The sequence below is a fragment of the Oryzias latipes genome, chromosome 22 (assembly GCF_053564925.1).
Source record: "Oryzias latipes strain Hd-rR chromosome 22, Olatipes_Hd-rR_3.1".
In the NCBI taxonomy this organism is placed as follows: Eukaryota; Metazoa; Chordata; class Actinopteri; order Beloniformes; family Adrianichthyidae; genus Oryzias; species Oryzias latipes.
This window is the reverse complement of record NC_136258.1, coordinates 24,421,118-24,440,977: the sequence shown is the minus strand read 5'-3', so window position 1 is coordinate 24,440,977 and position 19,860 is coordinate 24,421,118. Positions and strand designations below refer to the sequence as shown.

The window sequence follows — 19,860 nt, the reverse complement described above, 5'->3', positions numbered from 1 at the left end:
CGTTTTTGACACATTTTTAAAATATAATTTCTAGTGTTAAAGTTAACCGACTATTTAACCCTTGTGCTATCCTATGACCCCCCCCCCCCCCCTTCCATTGACGTGTTCTCCCTACCATGACAAAGGTGGATGAAGGTGGAAAGATTTCATGTAATCCATGGACACCAGTGAAGACCAACCACAAATCATTGAAGAAAAAAGGTTCAGAGCACTGTCTAGTGGGTCTAGATGACCCAACTCCCAACGTTAAAGTGCCTAAGATAGCACAGGGGTTACAATCCTACTTTTTACATCAAGTATTTGATGTAAAAATCTTTCGATAAATTCTAAGCTTTTGTAATTGTACTAAAAGTGTAGAGTTTTGTGCTCGTTTAGTTAAACCATAGAGAACTAAAGTAGGCAATTGTTTCTTGCACTTCTCCGGTATACCGCCAGAGGGAGACAAACACAAGGAGCTGCACGTGATGAGATGGTGAGTCATTCCGGTGAAACCGTCACGTACAGAAAGCAAAGCTCAAAGAAAAGGCCTCGCCTGACTTCGTGCTCGATCTATATTCGCATCAAGAGATGGGATGTTTACATGTGTGATATAACGTGATTGACAAATGACTAAATGACTTGGATTTACGCATTGATTTGCTGCCACTCCCTGGTATATCAGTGTCTATTCGTCATTTAAAGCTATCTTTTATCTAATCTGATTTTTTAAAATCACGTTCAATCACGTGAAGGCCGACCCTTACCGCTTTCACGCATTTCCGGTAGTTTCTCCGGAGAGGATGGAGGAGCTGTCCGTGGTGCTGATCAGCCAACCACAGCAGCAGTGATTTCCATGGGCGGCTGCGTTTTCACTCAGCCTCATTCATGACCATATTGGTGCATTTAATTCCGTCCGGGCCTTGAAACGTCTTTTTGTATGTTTTTATTCCAGTCTGGTTTATTTTAAAAACACTTGGCATGAAACTGAAAATAAAATGAAAATGTATCTGTTTGGAAACTTTATTGTCAGCTCTAAAGAGACTGAATTTTTGTTTCAACTTAAACTAAAAAGATTCTTGGTTTACCTTTTTTTCCGCTCCTACCACTAACTGACAGAAAAATTAAGACAGGAGAGAGGGGAAAGCACCTCCCACGTCCTGTGAGAACGAGAGAGAGGCAGACACGGAGACTGCGGGCGTGTGTGTGCGCGCGCGCGTGTTTGAGAGAGATCTGGTGAGGTTGGAAACGGTCGGCATGAGCTTTACATGGATCGCGTAAAAATGCTATAAGACGCTTGTGGCGCTTTCCCGACACCCTTCGAGCCGAGGACGAGCCTGCAGCGGAGCAGTTCTTCACCAGCAGGTATGGAGATGCAGCTCGTGTCCGCATCCCGACGCGGAGAGAAGACGTTGGCATTGATCGGCGGCGCTGCCGCGTTAAGCCATCGTGTAGTACACGCAGGAGATGGGTGGTGGTGTTTCTGAATCCCCCACCCTTCATCCGTGTTTTTTAACCCTCCATGCCGGCTTCTTGATCACGACTCTCGGCTTCAATCTTACGCGCATTGAGGAGTGTCATGTATGCCCGCACAGCCATATTGGTGCGTGTCTGTGCTGGATCGGGGTGGGGTGGGGGGGCAGACATAAGAAGGTGTTTGGATTATCATATTGGTTTGAGGAGTAAAGGAGGAGGAGGGGTTGGGTTGGGGCGGGAGGGGGTTGCTGCGACTGCGAAATGATGCACCGCTGCGAGATGGCGATCCTCTGGTATTTATGAATGAACCGAGCAGAGTAGGGTGGTCTGTAATGGCGTAGCGCACCAATCTGCGGACCAACTCCGAGCCCTCTCCTTCCCACCGCTTCCTGACTACAGCCGCGGTTGATACGCACGTCAACATTGGACCATACACTATCAGTGACGCCAGCATGACGCATATAAACCCTATTTCTGTGGCAAATGTCATGGCTAATCCACCATCTGGATGCGTGTTTTCTCAGCTTCCTCCATATTGTGCAGGCAGCTAAATGTGTTTTCTTTTGGTGGGAGTGGAGGGACATGGAAGGAATATCATTGAGGTCCCATCTGCATGTGCGCGCATACATGCGTGACTCAACTTCCTGTAAGCACTGAGATAGACGGAGGAGAGAGATGCAAATCCCGTGAGTAAAGCGCAGGAGAGAAGAAGTGTATTAAAGCGAGCATGTGTTGGAGGATAAGTGGACGAATGGATGGTAGGATGGACGGATTGAGGGATGCGGGGATGCTGATGTACTCCAGTCTGTTGCATAAGAACTCTTTCTGAGGCAGGAGGAGGAAATCCATCCATACATATCAACACGCTGGAGGCGCTGCATGGAGGATGACATCAGAAAGATGCTGATTTTTGATTATGGATCGGAAGCATCCTTCAAAAGACACATTTAAAATTGAATTATTTTGCTAACAAAGAAAAATGAAGACATTAAAAGATTATGCTCTAAAAAAGCAACCGAAATATACATCTGTTTCCCTTATTTTCTGCAGTTTTTCTTTAAAAAAATCGCTACTTTTAGGGATTGGCAATCTGAATATGTTATCTTTATAAACCAGTACCTTGAAATGCTCTTTATTATCTAGAGGTGCCATTAATAGAACTTTTATGAGCGTTTTTTTAAATTAATTCTGCATCTTTGAATTCAGAATTGATTGTCTTTGAAAAAAACCTAAAAAGTTGTTTCTTTCCTAAACATGACAAAAATATTTTTTTTCGTATGATTTCTTCTTTCCTCTTAAAGTGTCCACTCTGATGATTTTTTTCCCCCTTTTTTGGTGTTTTTAACAAGTTCTTGAGGCATTTTTCTGATGATGAAGGACATATATAAAGAAAATCAAGATTCAAATTACATGTCTGAGTATTTCTTCATTTAAATGGTTGTGAATCAGGAGCCATCCATCCATCCATCTTCTGAACCCGTTCTTTACCTTACTGGGCCACAGGGCTGCTGGAGCCTGACCCTGCCACTGTTGGGCAAAGGCGGGGTTCACCCTGGACAGGTCGCCAGCCTGTCGCAGGGCTGAATCGCAGGAGCAGATGCAATAAATGCTGTTCGAAAGAGATTGTATTTGTGACATCGCAAATACAATGGGCGGTGCCTCAAACTCCACTTTGATGCATCCACTTGAATATGACCAGATCCACGTACGCCGTTGTTTTTCTCATCTGAGCTGGTACTTGACTCCATACTGAATGGCTGGATAGCTCCAATATTGCTCGCCATTTTTGTTGCGTAGCTAACATTAGGTTTGGGATGTGAGGGGCAGTAAGCTAGAGGGAGAGCATGTGAACAGAGAGCTCTCAGCAACTGGGAGGGGAAGGGGGGTCAGGGTTGCTCTGTGGCAGTGGTGCTGCCCACAACTCAACTGGGGAATATCTAATGAATCATTGCCACTGTGCAGAAACCATGCCCTAGGAAATGACAAGATTTTTTTAATATTTTGGCTAAAATGGCATTATCATAATTAAACGACCACTTTGAACGATTTTAAAATAGATCAAAGGATGATCAGAGTGTTTATTTAAAGGATGGACATCAATTTGTGCTTTTGCAGGGTTTAGATGAAAACATTTCTTCAGCCTTTAAAACAGATCTAGCAAAAAAACTATCTACAAGTGTCATTTTTATGTAATTGTTTATAAATATTAAACAAAAGTAACGAAAAAACAAGTCAGATCAGTTTTTCTGCTCATTCCTGTTTGCCACAATTCTTTGAGCTTCTTTTCTTTTTACAAATCAAGTGCACTTTGGTCGGTTCCTCTAGAATGTTTTTGCCCTTTTGACAACATTTTTGAAATGTTCATTGTGAAATTAAGAATAATTTTTGTCTACAAAACCAGGTTGGAACGTGACTTTACTGCAACTCATGTTGTGCAACCTTTTGTTGAGGATAAAAATGTTTTTCTCTGGTTATTGATTTTTTTATAGCAGTTGTTTCATGAGGAGAAAACTGAATGTAACCTTGTAGTCGTCCTACTCTCATAATTTATCTCTTGGGTTTGCCTTTAACAGATCAGTAGAGGCAATCCAAGGCTATAAAACCTGGTGTCATGGGGGACAGAATGTTGTCAAACTTTGCCTTTCAGTCTTTAATTGGTGCTTTGGTCACATTGAGGCTCTAGGAGCATCTAAAAATGGCTTCTTTGAAGGAAAAAAAAAATGAATGAAAAGAGTGGAGGTATACTTGCTCTGCTGCAAGTCCTGCCAACTGAATGTCATTACTGTTACTACAGGCCAGGTGTCTGGGAGTTTCTGAGACTGGCAGGCTGAGGGATTAGCAGGGTCATATGGAGAAAACAGACGGAGCAACGTGGGGATCCACAGGTCACACAAACACTTAGTGCAGAAACACATCTAAACCCTAACTACCGCTGCACAAAACCAGCAGGTGAAAGGTTATGATGTTTGAGTCTGTTTTTGGAAACAATCGGCCTACACGCCCATCAAAAACTCCTCACTTAAACGCTGCCTTTTCTTCATTGTTCGATTGAAATATATTGAAAAGAAAAGGTAAAAAGTCGACCTTAATCTGGAATATAAAAACACAGATTATTCTAAAAAAGAAATTGACTTTATTTGTTCATGTGTAAAGTTTCCCCCATGAAATTGCTTCTTTTTCTTCAACCTTTCATCTATTTAGAACGTTTCATGTTTCCTCAGCATGACTAATCTGGGCGCACTCATGCTGTGCTCCACTTTTGATGGACTTCTGCAGAACTTTCTGCTCAGTTAAACCTAAAACCCTCATAACTGCTGCCACAATTTTCTTTTCTACCACACGTTGCTGTGCATCAGCTCATGCTGAGTCAAAATGAAGGCTCCTCAGAGGACTTCAGGACTCTAGAGGTTGTACACAGACTGTTGACAGCATAAGTCTCAGGAATTAGGTCAACGCAGAGCAGGCCACAAGCAGAGAGAAGGTTAAGCTTGTTGATTAGCTACTAAGCCAAAACCACTATGCAAAAATACTGGAATGCAATCCTAAAAGCACTGATTGGAGGTTTTATTTCTTTATTTTCTGTTCACTTCCGACATCAAAAGTTGTTCCAATTTAGTGTGGCTCAAGTGTCTGACGTGCTTTGCTGAAAGGCCCACAGGGATGTAGAACATGAGTGCCCCCTGTCCACGGAGCCTTCTTCACCCCGCTTAGGGCAGCTGCTTCTTCAGGCTGAAGAAAATCCCTCCATTCAGCTTCACCTCCTTATTTCCTAATGTTAATCAATGGTAGAAATATTATTTTCCTTTCTCAAATCATTTTTGCATCTATGGATTATAAAGTATTTATCCTTTAATTTAAATATCTAAATAGAAAGTTGTTTCTATTTTAAACATAAAAAAATACATTATTTTTTACTTCTTCTTTGAAGACCTACTCTAATGAAAATGGTGTTTTTAAGATGTTCGTATGTCATTTTTCTCACGATAGAGGACATATATTAAGAAAATTAAGCTTAAAATGGCATTTCTGGTAATTTCTTAATACAAATTGTTGTATTTGAAAAAGCTCAGTCGTGACAGAAACTACAATCGGCAGACCACAAGCTCAATGCTCCATTCTGATACATCCACTTGTAGACGACTAGATCCATGTACGTCTTCGTTTTCTGCGTCTGAGCTGGAATCTGGTATCAAACTGTACGGCTGAATAGCTCTGATATTGCTCACCAATAATGTTATATTAGGGGTGTAAGGGGCTGTAAACTAGCGGGAGGGCAAGTAAACAGAGAGCTCTCAGCAATGTTGGGGAAGGGGGGGTGGGTTTGCTCTGTGCCAGTGGTCCCTCCCACAAATCAGATGTAACTTTCTAATGAACTACTGCATAAAAAAATGTCCTTAAAAGCAACACAGTTTTTTTGACTTTGGCTATAAACAGCATAATCCTAATGATGAGAAAACAGATCAAAAGACGATTGGAGTGGAACTTAAAGCATAAACAGCCATTTCACTTTTTGCAGTGTTTAGAGGGAAAGAATTCTGCAAAATTTGCAGCCTTTGAAACAGATTTAGTGGAAGAACCTTGCCACTATTTTTTTACCTGCAGTATTTTCCTAAGAAGAAGTGGGAAGATCTATTCGTATTTTGTGTATGAAGCTGTTTGGAAACAATTCCCACACCACAGTAACCTGCAGTATTTTTGGAATAACTTAAAATAAAATTGCTCCATATATAATTGGCCTTTATACATTTTTGGACATGCTATATAAGAGGTATTATTGTTGAGGGACTTTTATAAAATCGTTTTTACATTGACAAACTAACCTGGAATTCTAGACTGATGCATTTCCCAGCTGTGACAGGCGAGTGCACTGAAGCAGCAGTGAGAGTCCATCAAAACGTATAAACTGAAACTCCACCGTCTGCAAAAACCCAATGAAATTTCTAGAGTCAGTAAACTGACTTGCTAAAAACCCGTGATTCATTTCTGCGACGGAGCCCAAACACGTCAGGAGGCCTGAGCTGATGATGTGTGCGGGGAGAACAGAGGATCTTCTGCTTGACTGCACAGACGCAAACACGCAAGACACACACCGTCGCACACCTACCGGCGGTCTGACAGCTGAACAAACTTTGTGCGGGGTTCATCCAGCCGCACGCTTTCCTGCTCAAAAAGAGAGAAGAATACGTCAGGAAAAAAACCCTGGAGCTGTAATCTGTTGATCCTCTAAAACAGTCATCACCAAATAGCCGAGCATCCACAGGATTCCAGTATGAGCAGCCTGATTAAACCCCTTCTCAACAAGATACCACGGGATTGCTTTGTTGGTGTCTATTTAATCAGGCTTTTGATCTTTTGAATGGCATTGTGTTTGATGTTGATTAATGCGCTTCCTTTATGCTGCTAAGTAAGTGGCTCTCTTGAAGATAATTATGTGCATATTTTTGGTAAAGGTGACATTTCTTTGCAGGCTCAAAGATAGCTGGAGAAGGCTGCGTGCTTTTTTTCCTTTTCTTTTTTTGGTGGAAAAGTGAACGGGCCTGTTTCTGCCATAGCTGTCAGCTAACAGAGTGCTGCCACACTGCCAAAGATGCAGTTATGGGGTACCATTAAATCATTAAGCAACTGCAGGCCTCTCATTGGGAGCAAAACAAGGAGAGAGCTTTGCAGCAGAAAAGAGCTCTGCTAGTGCCAAAGGCTGGGCATCAAGGACAGTCGGCGAAGGAGTGGATGTACAGTATTTGTGTCAGTGTGAAGTTGCACCTGTGTGTGCGCTTGTACAGCTGCTGACAGAGAAATGGAGACACCTAATTTTAGCTGCGGTTGAAAGAAGGCCAGAGGAGAGCGCGGAGGGGAGGAGACGAGGTTTTGATGAGCAGGAGCTTAAATCCATGTCCAAAAGGATGAGGGTCTGGAGAGATGAGCCGCATCGATCAAAAGCACAGTGGCATGAGTCTATTGATCAAACAGTGAGGAAATCAAGGGAGTAAGAGTACCGGAGGCAGGAGGGAGAGGGGGGAGGGGGCAGCAGGGGGCAGCTCGAGGAACAGGCCAAAAACAAACTGAATTTTGGATGCAGAAGGAATGTGTGTGTCTGCATCAAAAGCATCCTCCACTCTGATGCTAAAACCTTTAACATTCTGGGTATTCGGACATTCAAAGAATCTGTGCACTTGATTAACAAAATTACAGAAGAAAATAAGTTATATCTAAACAGTTAAGTTATTTTCAGAGATGATTGGCTTTCAAGTTTAGATGCAACTTGATTTTCTGGTTGAGGGGGGTCAGATCTTTTTTTTTTTTGGCCACATGGGGGCACTATATTGATCTGCACTGCAGGCACAAAGAGTTGCATTATTGGCAATATCAGTTACAACAAAAATCAACAAATACACACTATTGATTGTTGTCAAATTTCCTTTTATGATTTTCTTTAATTCATGAAAATTAATTTTATGTTAAAAGAAGAGATCTCATATTTAAAAAAAACAAATGACTTTAGTCAAATCTAAAAATACGTCTGTCAGTGGGAAAGCTCAGAGCTGCAGGATGATGCAGGAGCTGCTCCTCACAGAAAGAAAGCACAAAGCTGTGAAACAAATGACAAAAGAGGCACTCAGGGTGGAGTGGTTAGCTTGACTCTCAATAACATCCCACTGCAGTTTTGAACAGAGATTACTTTAAAACCAAGCATTTGCTAAATATAGTTCTCAGCAACCAAAAAAAAGGATAGAGAAAGTCCACCAGATTTTGGCAGCAAGGAGCAGATAAGCACGGTTTCCTGTTTTTTCCTTTCAGACAAAGCAAATAAAAATGTTAAAAGTTCATCTGAAAGTGTGAACGTCCTGCATTTACAGAGGATCTCTGGAAGTGTTTCCTCTTTGCTTTGACGTCCTCGATTGATGTCACCTTGAACCTGATAAGTCAGTTATAAACTGCACAATCAATAGAAGGTTCCGCCACTGCAGGCATGACACAGCCTTCCTATTTCCATAAGACATTGATGACTATTTGCCATTTCATTTCTGCCGGACCCCTACATTAGCTTGGGACCTCAAAGCGAGGGGCAGACCAGAGCGGTTTAATGTGAAGGAAATGATGGAGATTCAGGCAGGAAAGCACTGCAGAGGCTCAGCTGCTCTCAAAACTCGCAGTAAACAATGCGTGAGACTGCTGTTCCGATGCATTCATGAGGTGCAGCAGGTTCATATTTACAGCACAGTCTGCTGCAGAACGCTGCAACCGCGATTTACAACAGAGTCGTAGTTCTCTGGTTTATGTGCAGTGAATTCACTCAGCGAGGTTTTTATAGGAAGCTGTTTGAGCCATGATGGTGCATTGATTATGTGTAACATAATCTGCATGGATGCGGAGCATGCAGCAGAATGTGACAGCTGGGTTTTAGTTTGCTGTCTTAAGTCTGTCTTTGGGGAATCCAGTGTTGACATTTACAAAACCCAACCAGCCACCTGTTCTCAGCTAAATTAAGATTTCAGGATGAGGAAATTTAGCAAAAAAAAAAAAAATGTTCTGCCTATTCTAAACATTTTTTTTGTTAACCCTTTAACAAATCCAACTAAGAAAAAATATATATGTTTTTGTTTTTGCTCATTGCCTTGGATAGAAAATACACACAATCAATGAATTTGAAAATATGCTGTCAATTGGTTGAGCAGGCAGTTAATGGGTGAAATTTCATTTGTATGTAATGTAAAACACAGAGCTTCATGTACATATTCTTCATTTAACCCCCTTCATATCGTATTCAAAACACAGTATTTAATCCAGGACTCCACTTTATGTAGCATCACCTGGAACAGAAAAAACACAATCTTTTATATATTTGGAAATAAATTCAAGCATGAAGGGGGTAACTACACAGCTCAGACAATCAAAATCCGCGCATTGATTTTGTTTTTATTCATGAGGTTGTGGTTGGAACGTTTGTATGCAGCACGCAGGAGCATTTATGTGAACACAGTGTTCATCTCTCCTAGCATTTGCTGCACTTCCTGCATATAATAAAAGACAATGGTTTGAAGTAAAAACAATTACGGGGTAACTTTATAAAACCAAAAAAATCCTGATCAGATCTGAGCTCACCAGCGTCAAATCACTGAAACACACACATCAACCTCTGCTTTAGTTTTTTCACTTGTATTAAAAGTGATCCTCTTGTTAAATATAAACAACAGTTTACAATTGTGTAAACTAAAAAACAATTAAAGACTGTAGTGAATAATGGAAATGTGTATATATTAATAAATAAGTCTGTTTAACCTTTCAAGACCCACTTCAATGAAAAGTGTGTTTTTGGTGTTTTTAACATGCTCTTATCGCATGGAGGACATATATAAACAACTCAGGGGTGAATTATAAATTCATTGAAACTACCCCAGCAACTGTGTCCTAAAAAACGATGCAAGTTTTAACATCTTGGGTGAAAACGGCATAATGCTAATTGAAAAACCACTGGGATTGATTGGAGTGGGACTTTAACTTCTGGATTGGACCCAACAGCTGACAAACCTCATGAAGTAATATGAATTGTTTGACTGGCATGCGTACATGTATTCGTTTGGTAGATGCTTGGACCCTAAATAACGTACAAAAAGGTGCATAATGAAAAAAACAGGTTTAAAGTTGAGCATTTTGTAAAGAAATGTCTCAGCTCCAAGAAATTTGTAACATCTTTATATCTTTTTTCTAATATTTTAATTTTAAGCTTACTGTTTCATTGATTTAATTGTGTATTATAGAAGAAACAACATTAAGAATTTAATTTTTTTATTCTATTTTGGTAGCCAAATAGAAATGATTATTTTTATAAAAATGCGTATAGGATAGATTGATTCATGATAATTGTTTAAAATTCAGTCCTCTCTAAATGGATCTCTTTCTCTTTCTTTTTCTGACCACTTCCTCCCTTCATCCTGCCTTTAGGTCTTATACTTTCTTGAGCCTGAGAGCGCAGAATGCCGGAGCAGAGCAACGACTACCGCGTGGTGGTGTTCGGGGCGGGAGGAGTGGGGAAGAGCTCCCTGGTTCTGCGCTTCGTGAAGGGCACATTCAGGGACACCTACATCCCCACCGTGGAGGACACCTATCGCCAGGTGATCAGCTGCGATAAGAGCGTGTGCACCCTCCAGATCACCGACACAACTGGCAGCCACCAGTTTCCAGCCATGCAGCGCCTCTCCATCTCCAAAGGCCACGCCTTCATCCTGGTCTACTCCATCACAAGCAAGCAGTCCTTGGAGGAGCTCAAACCAATTTATCAACAGGTGGGAACGCCTTTCACAAAAAGAAGAAAGCTGATTAACATCAACTGTATGGAAGTTTAATCCTAAAACTTTTTGGAATTTTTATTTTAGGAATTCCATGACACAGATTACTTCATAAAAGATCTGTACATTGAAGAAAATGTCGGCATGACTCTATAAAAAGTGTTTTTTTGTAAATCCCACACCCTACATGAGAATAAGTTATTAAAAGTAATTTACAGTCATAAAAATGTGACATTTTGATTTTTTTAAACCCTTCTGTCAATAAAATATAAAAAAACACAGCTCATACTAAATCTCTTTTACTGATGTGAAGCTGGACAAGATGATTTATGAAAAAAATCTTTATAACTTGTATTGTAAGGATGAAATGTAGCAGTGATCCACAGTTTGGCAAAGTGTAATTTTGAAGTCAAATTCAACTTTATATAGCACTTTTTCCATAGCAAAGGGCTTTATAAGTGTATATGCAGGTCCTTTCTAACTGACCAATCTAAAGCTGGTGCAGGCGGGTCAAAACAGATTCAGATGCGTATTTTGCGTCAAAAATCATGATGACATGTGAAGGGAAAGCATGGGAGTTTTATAAACATGTTTGCACGAACAGAAATTGATTTCAAATTACTTTAAAAATAAACTCATAAAAATAAATTGTAATGTTAGTTTTAATATTTAAAAAGCGTTTTCAAAATGCTGAAACACATTTTTTATTTAACTAACTTAGAAACAAGAATTTGAATTCCTTTAAAGGATGGGGTTTAAAAAACAATGTTAATTTTGAATTTTGTGTGTTTCGAATTTAATTATTCTATGAACCCGTTTTTAGTAGTTTGGGGCCTTTTTAAAGTTTTTATTTATTTATTTATTGATTTTAACCAAATTCATATATGGCTGTAGTAATTTGCTTTTAACACAGATTTTTGTGGCTTGATACTCATCTTTTTCTTCTTCTCCTTTTTTTTTTATACATTTTTGTGCATATTACACAATAATTCCAAAATACCCTAAAACTGTTCAAAAACCTAAAGTCCGAGTGGTAAACGTAATTGTTTACAGCAAAAAAAAATCACAAAATGGAGATCAAACTGTTTTATGTTTTATAACTTAAATTGTTTTGATAAAATAAAAATGTATAAATTCAAAAATAAAGCAATGTAATTTGAAAAACTTTTTTTTTTTTTTAAAACAGGCAAAACTCCACATAACTTTATAAAATGTTCAAGCATTTATCCTAACGGGTAACACATTTATTTTTGTTATGTTTGTTTTATACCTTAATTTTTTTTTTTAAACTTTCACATTCAATTTAAAACTATAATAATGGCGGGTCAGAGTCATAAATCCTCGTTAACAACAGATGGGATTAGCAAACACACTGGTGACTTCAGAGATTATTAAGGGTTAATCAAGAAAATGGAAGATTAATTTGGCTAATTTTTATATCAAATAACATGTATTTTCCAGTTGGATGTAAAAAATGCTGAGTGAATGTCATATTTTTTTTTTTTCTGTGGATAAACTTGTGAAGTGAAGTCATTATGATGGACATAAGATATAAATATTTGTCATTTTGCAAGGTCAATGTGGAAAAAAGCCAGAGCACAAGTTGCAATAAGTAAAATAAAAAATAAAAATTTTGTTTAATTTTTTTTTTTTGGTTTTACACAGGTAAACACAGCCATAAAACTCCCTAAACTATGTCCTTAGAGCAGTTTAGAATACATGACCTTTTAGAAAACACAGATGGTCAGCTTTCTCTGCTTTCCTTTGTAGGTTCTGGCCATAAAAGGCAACGTTGAGGCGATTCCTATAATGCTTGTGGGAAACAAGAGTGACGAGACCCAAAGAGAGGTGGAGACCAAGGACGGGGAGGCTCAGGCCAACCAGTGGAAGTGCGCCTTTATGGAGACATCAGCCAAAACCAATCACAACGTCACCGAGCTCTTCCAGGAGCTCCTCAACCTGGACAAGAAGAGGAACATGAGCCTCAACATTGACGGTAAACGTTCCGGAAAGCAATCCCGCGCAGAGAGACTGAAGGGCAAATGCAGCCTGATGTGAATCCAGAAGAGGAGGATGGAAGGAGGTCAGGGCTGTGGAGAGGGGGTTGGGAGGGGGGGGGGCGGTGCATCAGAGGCAACGTGGCAGAAAGATTAAAAAAGAAGTTCCCCAAATGTATCATCAAAAAAAAATGTCTGGACAACACCAGGAATCTCAACTTTTGGATCCTTCTCTGTTGGTTCTTTCACGACTGCAGCGCATGAACAGGCTGGAGCATATATGTTTGCTTAATCCACAGGTGGCTGAGCGGACCGGTGGTTAAAGGCTGCCAGAATATCCGAAATTACATCAACAACAACAAAAAAGGAGGATCTGGATGTTTGAATCGTTCAAGTGCTCTAAACCATCTCTTGGTAGCCCGGCCATCCGCTTTAACCTGAACTCTCCTTCATCATCCCGTCACCTCCATCTTCTGCTTTCCTACCATAGATGACAGTTACGTAGATGTAAAGTTGAAAATCCCAGCTAAATCCACTCACTTCTCGCACCCTGGTGTGTCTGTCACTCTAGTGAGCTTCAAACCTTTAAGACTGCATGGACGGCACTCAACAAATCCCACGACCTATCGACCTACAACAGAAGATTCAGCTGTATATAAACCCTGTTCACGATATTTTCATCTATCCAACTCCAAAACGGACAGTTGACGCTAGAGTACAAATTCACCCACATTCCCGAGCCCATCATTCCAAGATTAAAACCTTCTGTACATCCATCCCACTGTCATGATGAGAAAAACTGCTCACTGAAGCCTCCAGATGTTCTCATCTGGTGGGAGGAGGCATCCAGCGGCAGGGTATGCACACACTGATATGACGCAACAATCCTTTTAAAACTCTGGTGGAGCGGGGAGTAACTCTGAACAGAGGGAAGCTGGACTCTCATCAAAACAGAAGAAGCAAATCTGCCTTGTCAAAAAGGATGACACGTTTGGATTATCGTTGCCAATCTGGTAAAATAAAAGGGAACTGGGACATTCTTCTGAGGTTGAGAACTTGTTTTGGAGGTTTCTCTTTATGCCTTTTTTGTTATTTTTTTATTTTATTTCATTTTGTATTTTTGTTTGAAGATGCTCTTTAATTTTATGTGTTAGAAAAAAAAATCAATGAAAAAGCACACACAAGGAAGAAAATAATCTCCAAGTAAACCTGCTATATACAGATTATTCATCAAACTGGTAATTCTCTTTTCTCTTCGGTTGGATTAGTTGCATATCCTCTTGTATTCTCAGCCACCCATTAGTGAACAGAAAACAAAGACATGCACAGGAAGCATGCACCTAAATGCATCCATGCAAACATAGTTACTGTTGACTGACTGCATGAAGACAAACAGGGCTCACTCAACTGAAATGCCCTCACATTGCACTTTATATCATACTTATAGACATACTTTTCATTTTCTACATTTATGAAGAGAGAACGTTTCCATTTTTAGCCACCAAAAAGTTCTAGGGTGCAGAAAACACCCTCTTCCCACCAAATTACACACAAGACAGCCAGAAGCACAACTTTTTAACACACATCCTTCATTTATGTGCAAGCTTTTTGCTATCTTTTTTTTTTGGTTGTCTTTTCCGTCCAGTTTCCGCCCAGTTTTGAGCTCAGTCTCTACAGTTTGTAGTTTTAGTGTTTTAGGGAGGGGTCTGGTCCACAGCACAATGAAGGTGCGGCTCTGCTGAACAACAGGGTATGATGGCGGTGAGACCGGTTGCATGGCAAGCGGAGGAGGTTCAGATTATTTGCCCACTTTTCTACATTTCTCAGGCGGTTTTAATAACAACTTGTGTGGAGGATAATCTGCTTCAGTACTGTTAAACCCAAAGACACAGATGACAGCCCCCTTTCACTGCATATCCACCCCAAAAAACAAAAAGAATCAGGAAAAGCACAGGAACTGCTCTCGTCTTATGTGTTCGGCAACACCGACAGCTGGTGACTTTCGGGTGACATTTTACTTGAAAATTTGCTTATTAATAAGGTTTGCCTCATTTAAGTTAAAATTACTCACCTGCATCCGTCGCAGATCTTCAATAAACAACTCCAGAGGTGTAATTATTGTAAAAATAAGAATACGGTACTTGAATAAAATGTCCTAAAGAGCTTCAAGTAAGATGTTACCCATGTCTAGAGAGAGCTGCCTCTGCTGTCTTTCTAGGGAAAAAGTAACTAGAAACTTCCACCACAAACCTGTACCAGTTTAGCTTTAGTGTTGCTTTGTACTGTAAAGTAACATTTCAGTTTGAACTCATCCACTCCTATGATCCAGTTATTGCATAATAGACACAAAATGTGAATATGTATCTAAAGGTTTCACTCCATGGGTGTTTTTTTTATGTTTGTTTGTTACTGAATGAATCTGTTGTTATTGCTGTGTTGTACTTTGCACTAATGTGAGGTCCTGTTGAATCCTGAGATTTGCATCGTAAACGTACCCTTTATCTTTTAGATGCCAGGGATGCACTCTCAAATACATTTTTAGAGGGTGTCAAATACAGATATGACTTATTTATAAATGTTTTAGCTAGTTTCATTCAGACAGGAAGGCGACAAACTTAACTCCATCTGATTTGGGAAATATTTAGGTGCGGGAATCTGTGATGGTTTTCTGGCCCGGTCTGATCTAATGTGCTGCTGATGGTGGATGCAGTGCTCACTGCATATTTATATATATCAGCCTGACACGTCTGGTTGCTTCACGCAGATCCCAGTTTGCTTGCGTATCTTTGTGCAATCTGGTGTTTTGCTGACGTTAGCAGGAGGCTGTCATTGTCCATGTCCCTGCATGGAATACGATACAGCACGAGGAAAAAAAAACAATGGAGCAGCAGGCGGGAGCAGCAGGAGGGGAGCTGGACTATCAAAGGAGCTTGTGTGAAGATGTACAGTTTGAGCGTGCCGGCTGTGGCAGACTGGCTTGAATGTAAGGAGATGACGCGCATGCAGAGGGTCTTTGTTGACTTTGAGGTCTGTGTGAGTCAAATGTTTGCAGGAATTGGGACAAACACCTCTGCCCCCCACCCCCCACCCCCCCTTGTGGCTTGTCTCATCTATCAATGAATCATATTCACCTTGCTGTCTTTGCGTGCCTTTGAGAAGCTCCACGCATGTACGCTCAGCCACGTCTGTAATCTCTGTGGCCTGCAGAACGTTAACCATACTTTTCTGCGTTTTCTCCTCACTCATGCAGTCCTGGTCAGAATTATCCACAAATTCAGAAATAAATCCAAATATTCAGAACAAGCAAGACAGGTTAATATCTCTAAAAAGATCATTTAAAATTAGGGTAGTTTTCATTCTTAATTTAAAGTCTAGCTTAATTCTAGAGATATTTGTGTATGTGTAAGTGATTTACAAAAATGCATGACCTGTTTGCAAAAAAAGTTAAATTCCAGTTTTGAATTTAAGTCCTTCTAGGGACTTTAACATTTGGATTGTCTGGTTTCTGTTCCATTGTATGGGGAATATCCCAAATTTCCCATCTTTCTTTGAGCTTGATCAGGTCATTCTGTTACATAAGTTGCTGATTTAGGGGCTGCACCAACAATCAATCGGCAAACAAGATTAAAAAAAAGAATGAAGCAGACATCCAGCTATAGCCCTGATAAGTTTGTTCACCTGTTTTTACAGACAAGGCATTTTCTGACTTGTGTGATTTGCTAAACGTGTGCATTCACTGCACTCAAGAGTTTAGTTCAGCTGCGGGAGAACCCAGACCTTCCTTTTTCAGAGGGAGCAGAGTTTGCTGGTTTAATCGGAGTGGTACGGAATTATACAAATTCACTTCTCCCTTCTCCCTTTTAAGCAGTTAATCAAAAATATAGACATGATTGCTTGAAATAAACCAGTAAACCAAACTCCAATGTACAGAGCTTTGAAACAAATTCTGGTTTGGACCAAACGCTGATTCTTAGATGCTCGTTGTGTTTACAGGAAGGAAGCCTGAAGCAATAAAATTTTACGTCCGCTGGATTAGTGTAAAAACGCACTCTAAAAGAATTCTCAATCGAAATTAAAGCATGGCATAGGTTGTTTCATAATATGGGGCAGATCTTGCTGGAGAGAGCTTACCTGTCTGAAGATTTTTATATAAACCAGACATGCCATAAATTGTGTCATTGATGATTTAATGTAAGTTAAAATCCAAAAAGTTTGCCCAAATCTATTTTTACTAACAAAATATTAGTAAAGAGTGCCACTAATTGCATGGAATTATATTTTCTGTTTGTATTTATTCCACTGACACAGTTCTTTTTTGTTTTTAATGTCAAATAAAAGGACGGATTTGATCATCTGGATTTATTTGCATTCATTTCTGAAGTCACATACATTTTTCCATTTACTGTTTATAATTCTGACCAAGATTTTTGAAGAAAAACGTCTGCGCGGATACCCGTACACAAACCTTGATTTGAAATCTATCATCATCAGAGAAATTCATTTCTATTTTATGTTTCTCTGCTCTGTGCTGTTGAACCTTCACATCTGTCAGCATGAACTGTTCTCTAAACAGCTCATCAAGTTCTTGTTCTTATTCAATCAGAAATCATAATGTGTTTGTTAGTGAAGAGACTAAACAGGCCAGCTGATTGTAGATAGATGTAAATATTGTCTAAAGGGTTTACTATATCAGTGATATCAGAGGAGAGGGTTCACTTTGAATTATTCTGCAAAAATCATTTACTTGTGCATCAAATTACAAGGTGGCAAAAAACATTTTTTGTTGTAAATTTTTTCAAAAGTTATACAGCGATTACTCCCCCTGCTTTATTATTGTTTGACATGAGACAAGAAAATGTATGGAGACCTAAAATGTTTAACTGGAGATTCCCCAAACAAACTTTTTAAAAATATATAATCATTCACATTTTGTAGAGAGATTTTCAAGCCAACCATTTGGAACAAATTTAGCTAAAACATGTCTTCAATGTATTTAATTTTATGTATGTTATGATACGGCTTAATATATCCAAATATTTTCTTTTCACAATAAACATTTCAGGCCTCCTATAGACTTTCTCATTTAGTGGGACAATAAAAGTATTACCTCAGATTTGTACTCATCAATCAAGTCACAGGGTGTCACTGATACTGAGATGCCACAGTTTCATATTTGTTCTTTCCCAGCAGGAAGTCCAAACCAAGCTAAATGGCGCAAAGAGTGTTAGTAGAATGGTAAACACACTAGAAAAGGTTGCATTTTCACCTTCATCACTCTTGTTTCTGCCAACAGTTGCCAGGTTTCAGTCCAGATCTGTCACACTTCCTGTGAGAGAATCGGAAAGAGATCAGGATGAAAACAGACGACTGAAAACCACCCTGCAGACCCCTGTGGGTCATCTGTAAACATCTTTTTGTCTGGTCCCCTCACACCTTTGAGTCCTCTCGCAGTGTGAATTGGTGGCACACAGGCTTTGTAGGTAGCGTAGTTTGGTACGGTCCTGTCACTCTGGCCCATCAATCCTGCATGGTCCCCATAGGTGTTCCAGCCAGCATGAGAACAAGGACACAAACTGTGAATCATCTTTGTACTTTTACTAAAATCTTTGTCTGATCTTATTTCTGTCTGGGTTTTCCAACAGTTTTTAGCACTTCTTGGTTTCTATTAATTCAGTTTTTTAAAATTATTTCTTCTGTTGGTATTTTTTATTTTAACTAACTATAATGTATAGATATTTATTCTAGCAATAGTCTTCCTATTAAGATATACTGTGCTGATGCATCCTCTGAATAATGGAAACTAACATATATAAATATTTATATATAAATATATACATAGATGACAATAATCTGCAAAATAATTTTTCTAATAAAAAGTGTGAACTGAGGACTTTCTGTCATCATTTGCTTGTGATATTTTGCAGCTTGTGCACGACAACTGGCTTGAATTTGAACAAGGTTCATGCATGTCACTGGTTCTCAATGGGGATTACTAGATTCTGAATGAAACAGAGTTTTTGAAGCTGTGTCGGATTTTCAGAGATACCCATGATGTTGATGAACTGAGTGAAACCTGCAGAAGTTACTCCACAGTTGCATCATTTCATTCAGACTTTAAGAAATAGAAAGTAAAAAAATAGAAAAAAAAAACACCGTTCTGCTTGTTTTCATTAGGGAGCATTTTCAAAAGAGTTTTATTTTCTGTATTTGTTCACAAAATAACTCAAACAAATTCACTTTATTGAAAAGTTTGTGTAGAAATAAAGAGGCTTATTAGAGATGAACAGAATTTACCCTTGTGCTATCCTAGGCACTTTAACATTGGGAGTTGGGTCATCTAGACCCACTAGACAGTGCGCTGAACCTTTTTTCTTCAATGATTTGTGATCTTCACTGGTCTCCATGGATTATATGAAATCTTTCCACCTTTATCCACTTTTGTCATGGTAGGGAGAACACGATAAAGTAAGGATGGGGTCGTCTAAGATACCACAAGGGTTAAAATGACAAAAGAAAAGAAACTACTAAGAGTTGTTGGCCCTCAACCACTGACTGTTAATAAGAAATGGACTGAGTGACCCCTTCCCCCTCTCGTTCCAAACAGGAAGTACCCGATGGCTCCAAGAGGCCAAAATCCCATAGACTTCAATGCAGAAACAGCTATTATTCAGTCATTGTTTTTGTCAGAATAGCCATTCTTGCTCTGATACTTTTATTAACATGTTTTTGCCAAATCCATTTTTCTCAGGTGATTTTTTTCCCCCTGCAGATCGATTCATTCAAGCTAAAAATTGGCAAATCAGATGCCTCAATAAGAGTATGTGGTTTGTGGTTGAAAGTTTGACATTTTTGACAGATTCTCCTGAACCTGCTTCCAACTGGTAGGGAATTCAACTCCCAACGTGCTCCCTCCTAACTAGTGAGAATGGCTACCATAGAAATGTGGACTAATCACTACTTACTGATGTCATATGGCTCCAACGGTGTCTGTGTCGCAAAAAAATGGCGACTAAATTGATTAAATTTTGTTGGAGCCAGAAGTAAAGCATTTCCCATGGGTGACACCACACTTGCTTGGTCCAGTTCTCTTATAAAGTCAATGCTCACAACTACAAAACGGCATTTTT

The 19,860-nt window shown here is 39.5% G+C and overlaps 1 protein-coding gene across 3 annotated transcripts; it reads left to right on the top strand.

Moving 5' to 3' along the window:
• Positions 1–1,131: 1,131 nt before the first annotated feature.
• Positions 1,132–18,621, top strand: diras1b (DIRAS family, GTP-binding RAS-like 1b). 3 transcript variants are annotated; one of them, XM_078940480.1, is made up of 4 exons: positions 1,132–1,341; positions 4,247–4,337; positions 10,393–10,733; positions 12,507–18,621. In XM_078940480.1, exons 3-4 carry the CDS (start codon positions 10,425–10,427, stop codon positions 12,792–12,794), a joined length of 597 nt encoding a protein of 198 aa, XP_078796606.1. In that variant the 5' UTR covers positions 1,132–1,341; positions 4,247–4,337; positions 10,393–10,424; the 3' UTR covers positions 12,795–18,621. The 3 variants fall into 3 exon arrangements, with proteins under 3 accessions (XP_078796606.1, XP_004082228.1, XP_020569121.1); XM_004082180.5 differs by lacking the exon at positions 4,247–4,337 and having other exon boundaries at positions 1,134–1,341; XM_020713462.3 differs by lacking the exons at positions 1,132–1,341; positions 4,247–4,337 and adding an exon at positions 1,939–2,138.
• Positions 18,622–19,860: the final 1,239 nt, after the last annotated feature.

Excerpts from the sequence above, each read along its gene's own strand:
- diras1b (XM_078940480.1), top strand. The coding sequence starts at position 10,425 with ATGCCGGAGCAGAGCAACGACTACCGCGTGGTGGTGTTCGGGGCGGGA. Across the intron at positions 10,734-12,506 it reads TCAAACCAATTTATCAACAG|GTTCTGGCCATAAAAGGCAA; the intron begins GTGGGAACGCCT and ends TTTCCTTTGTAG.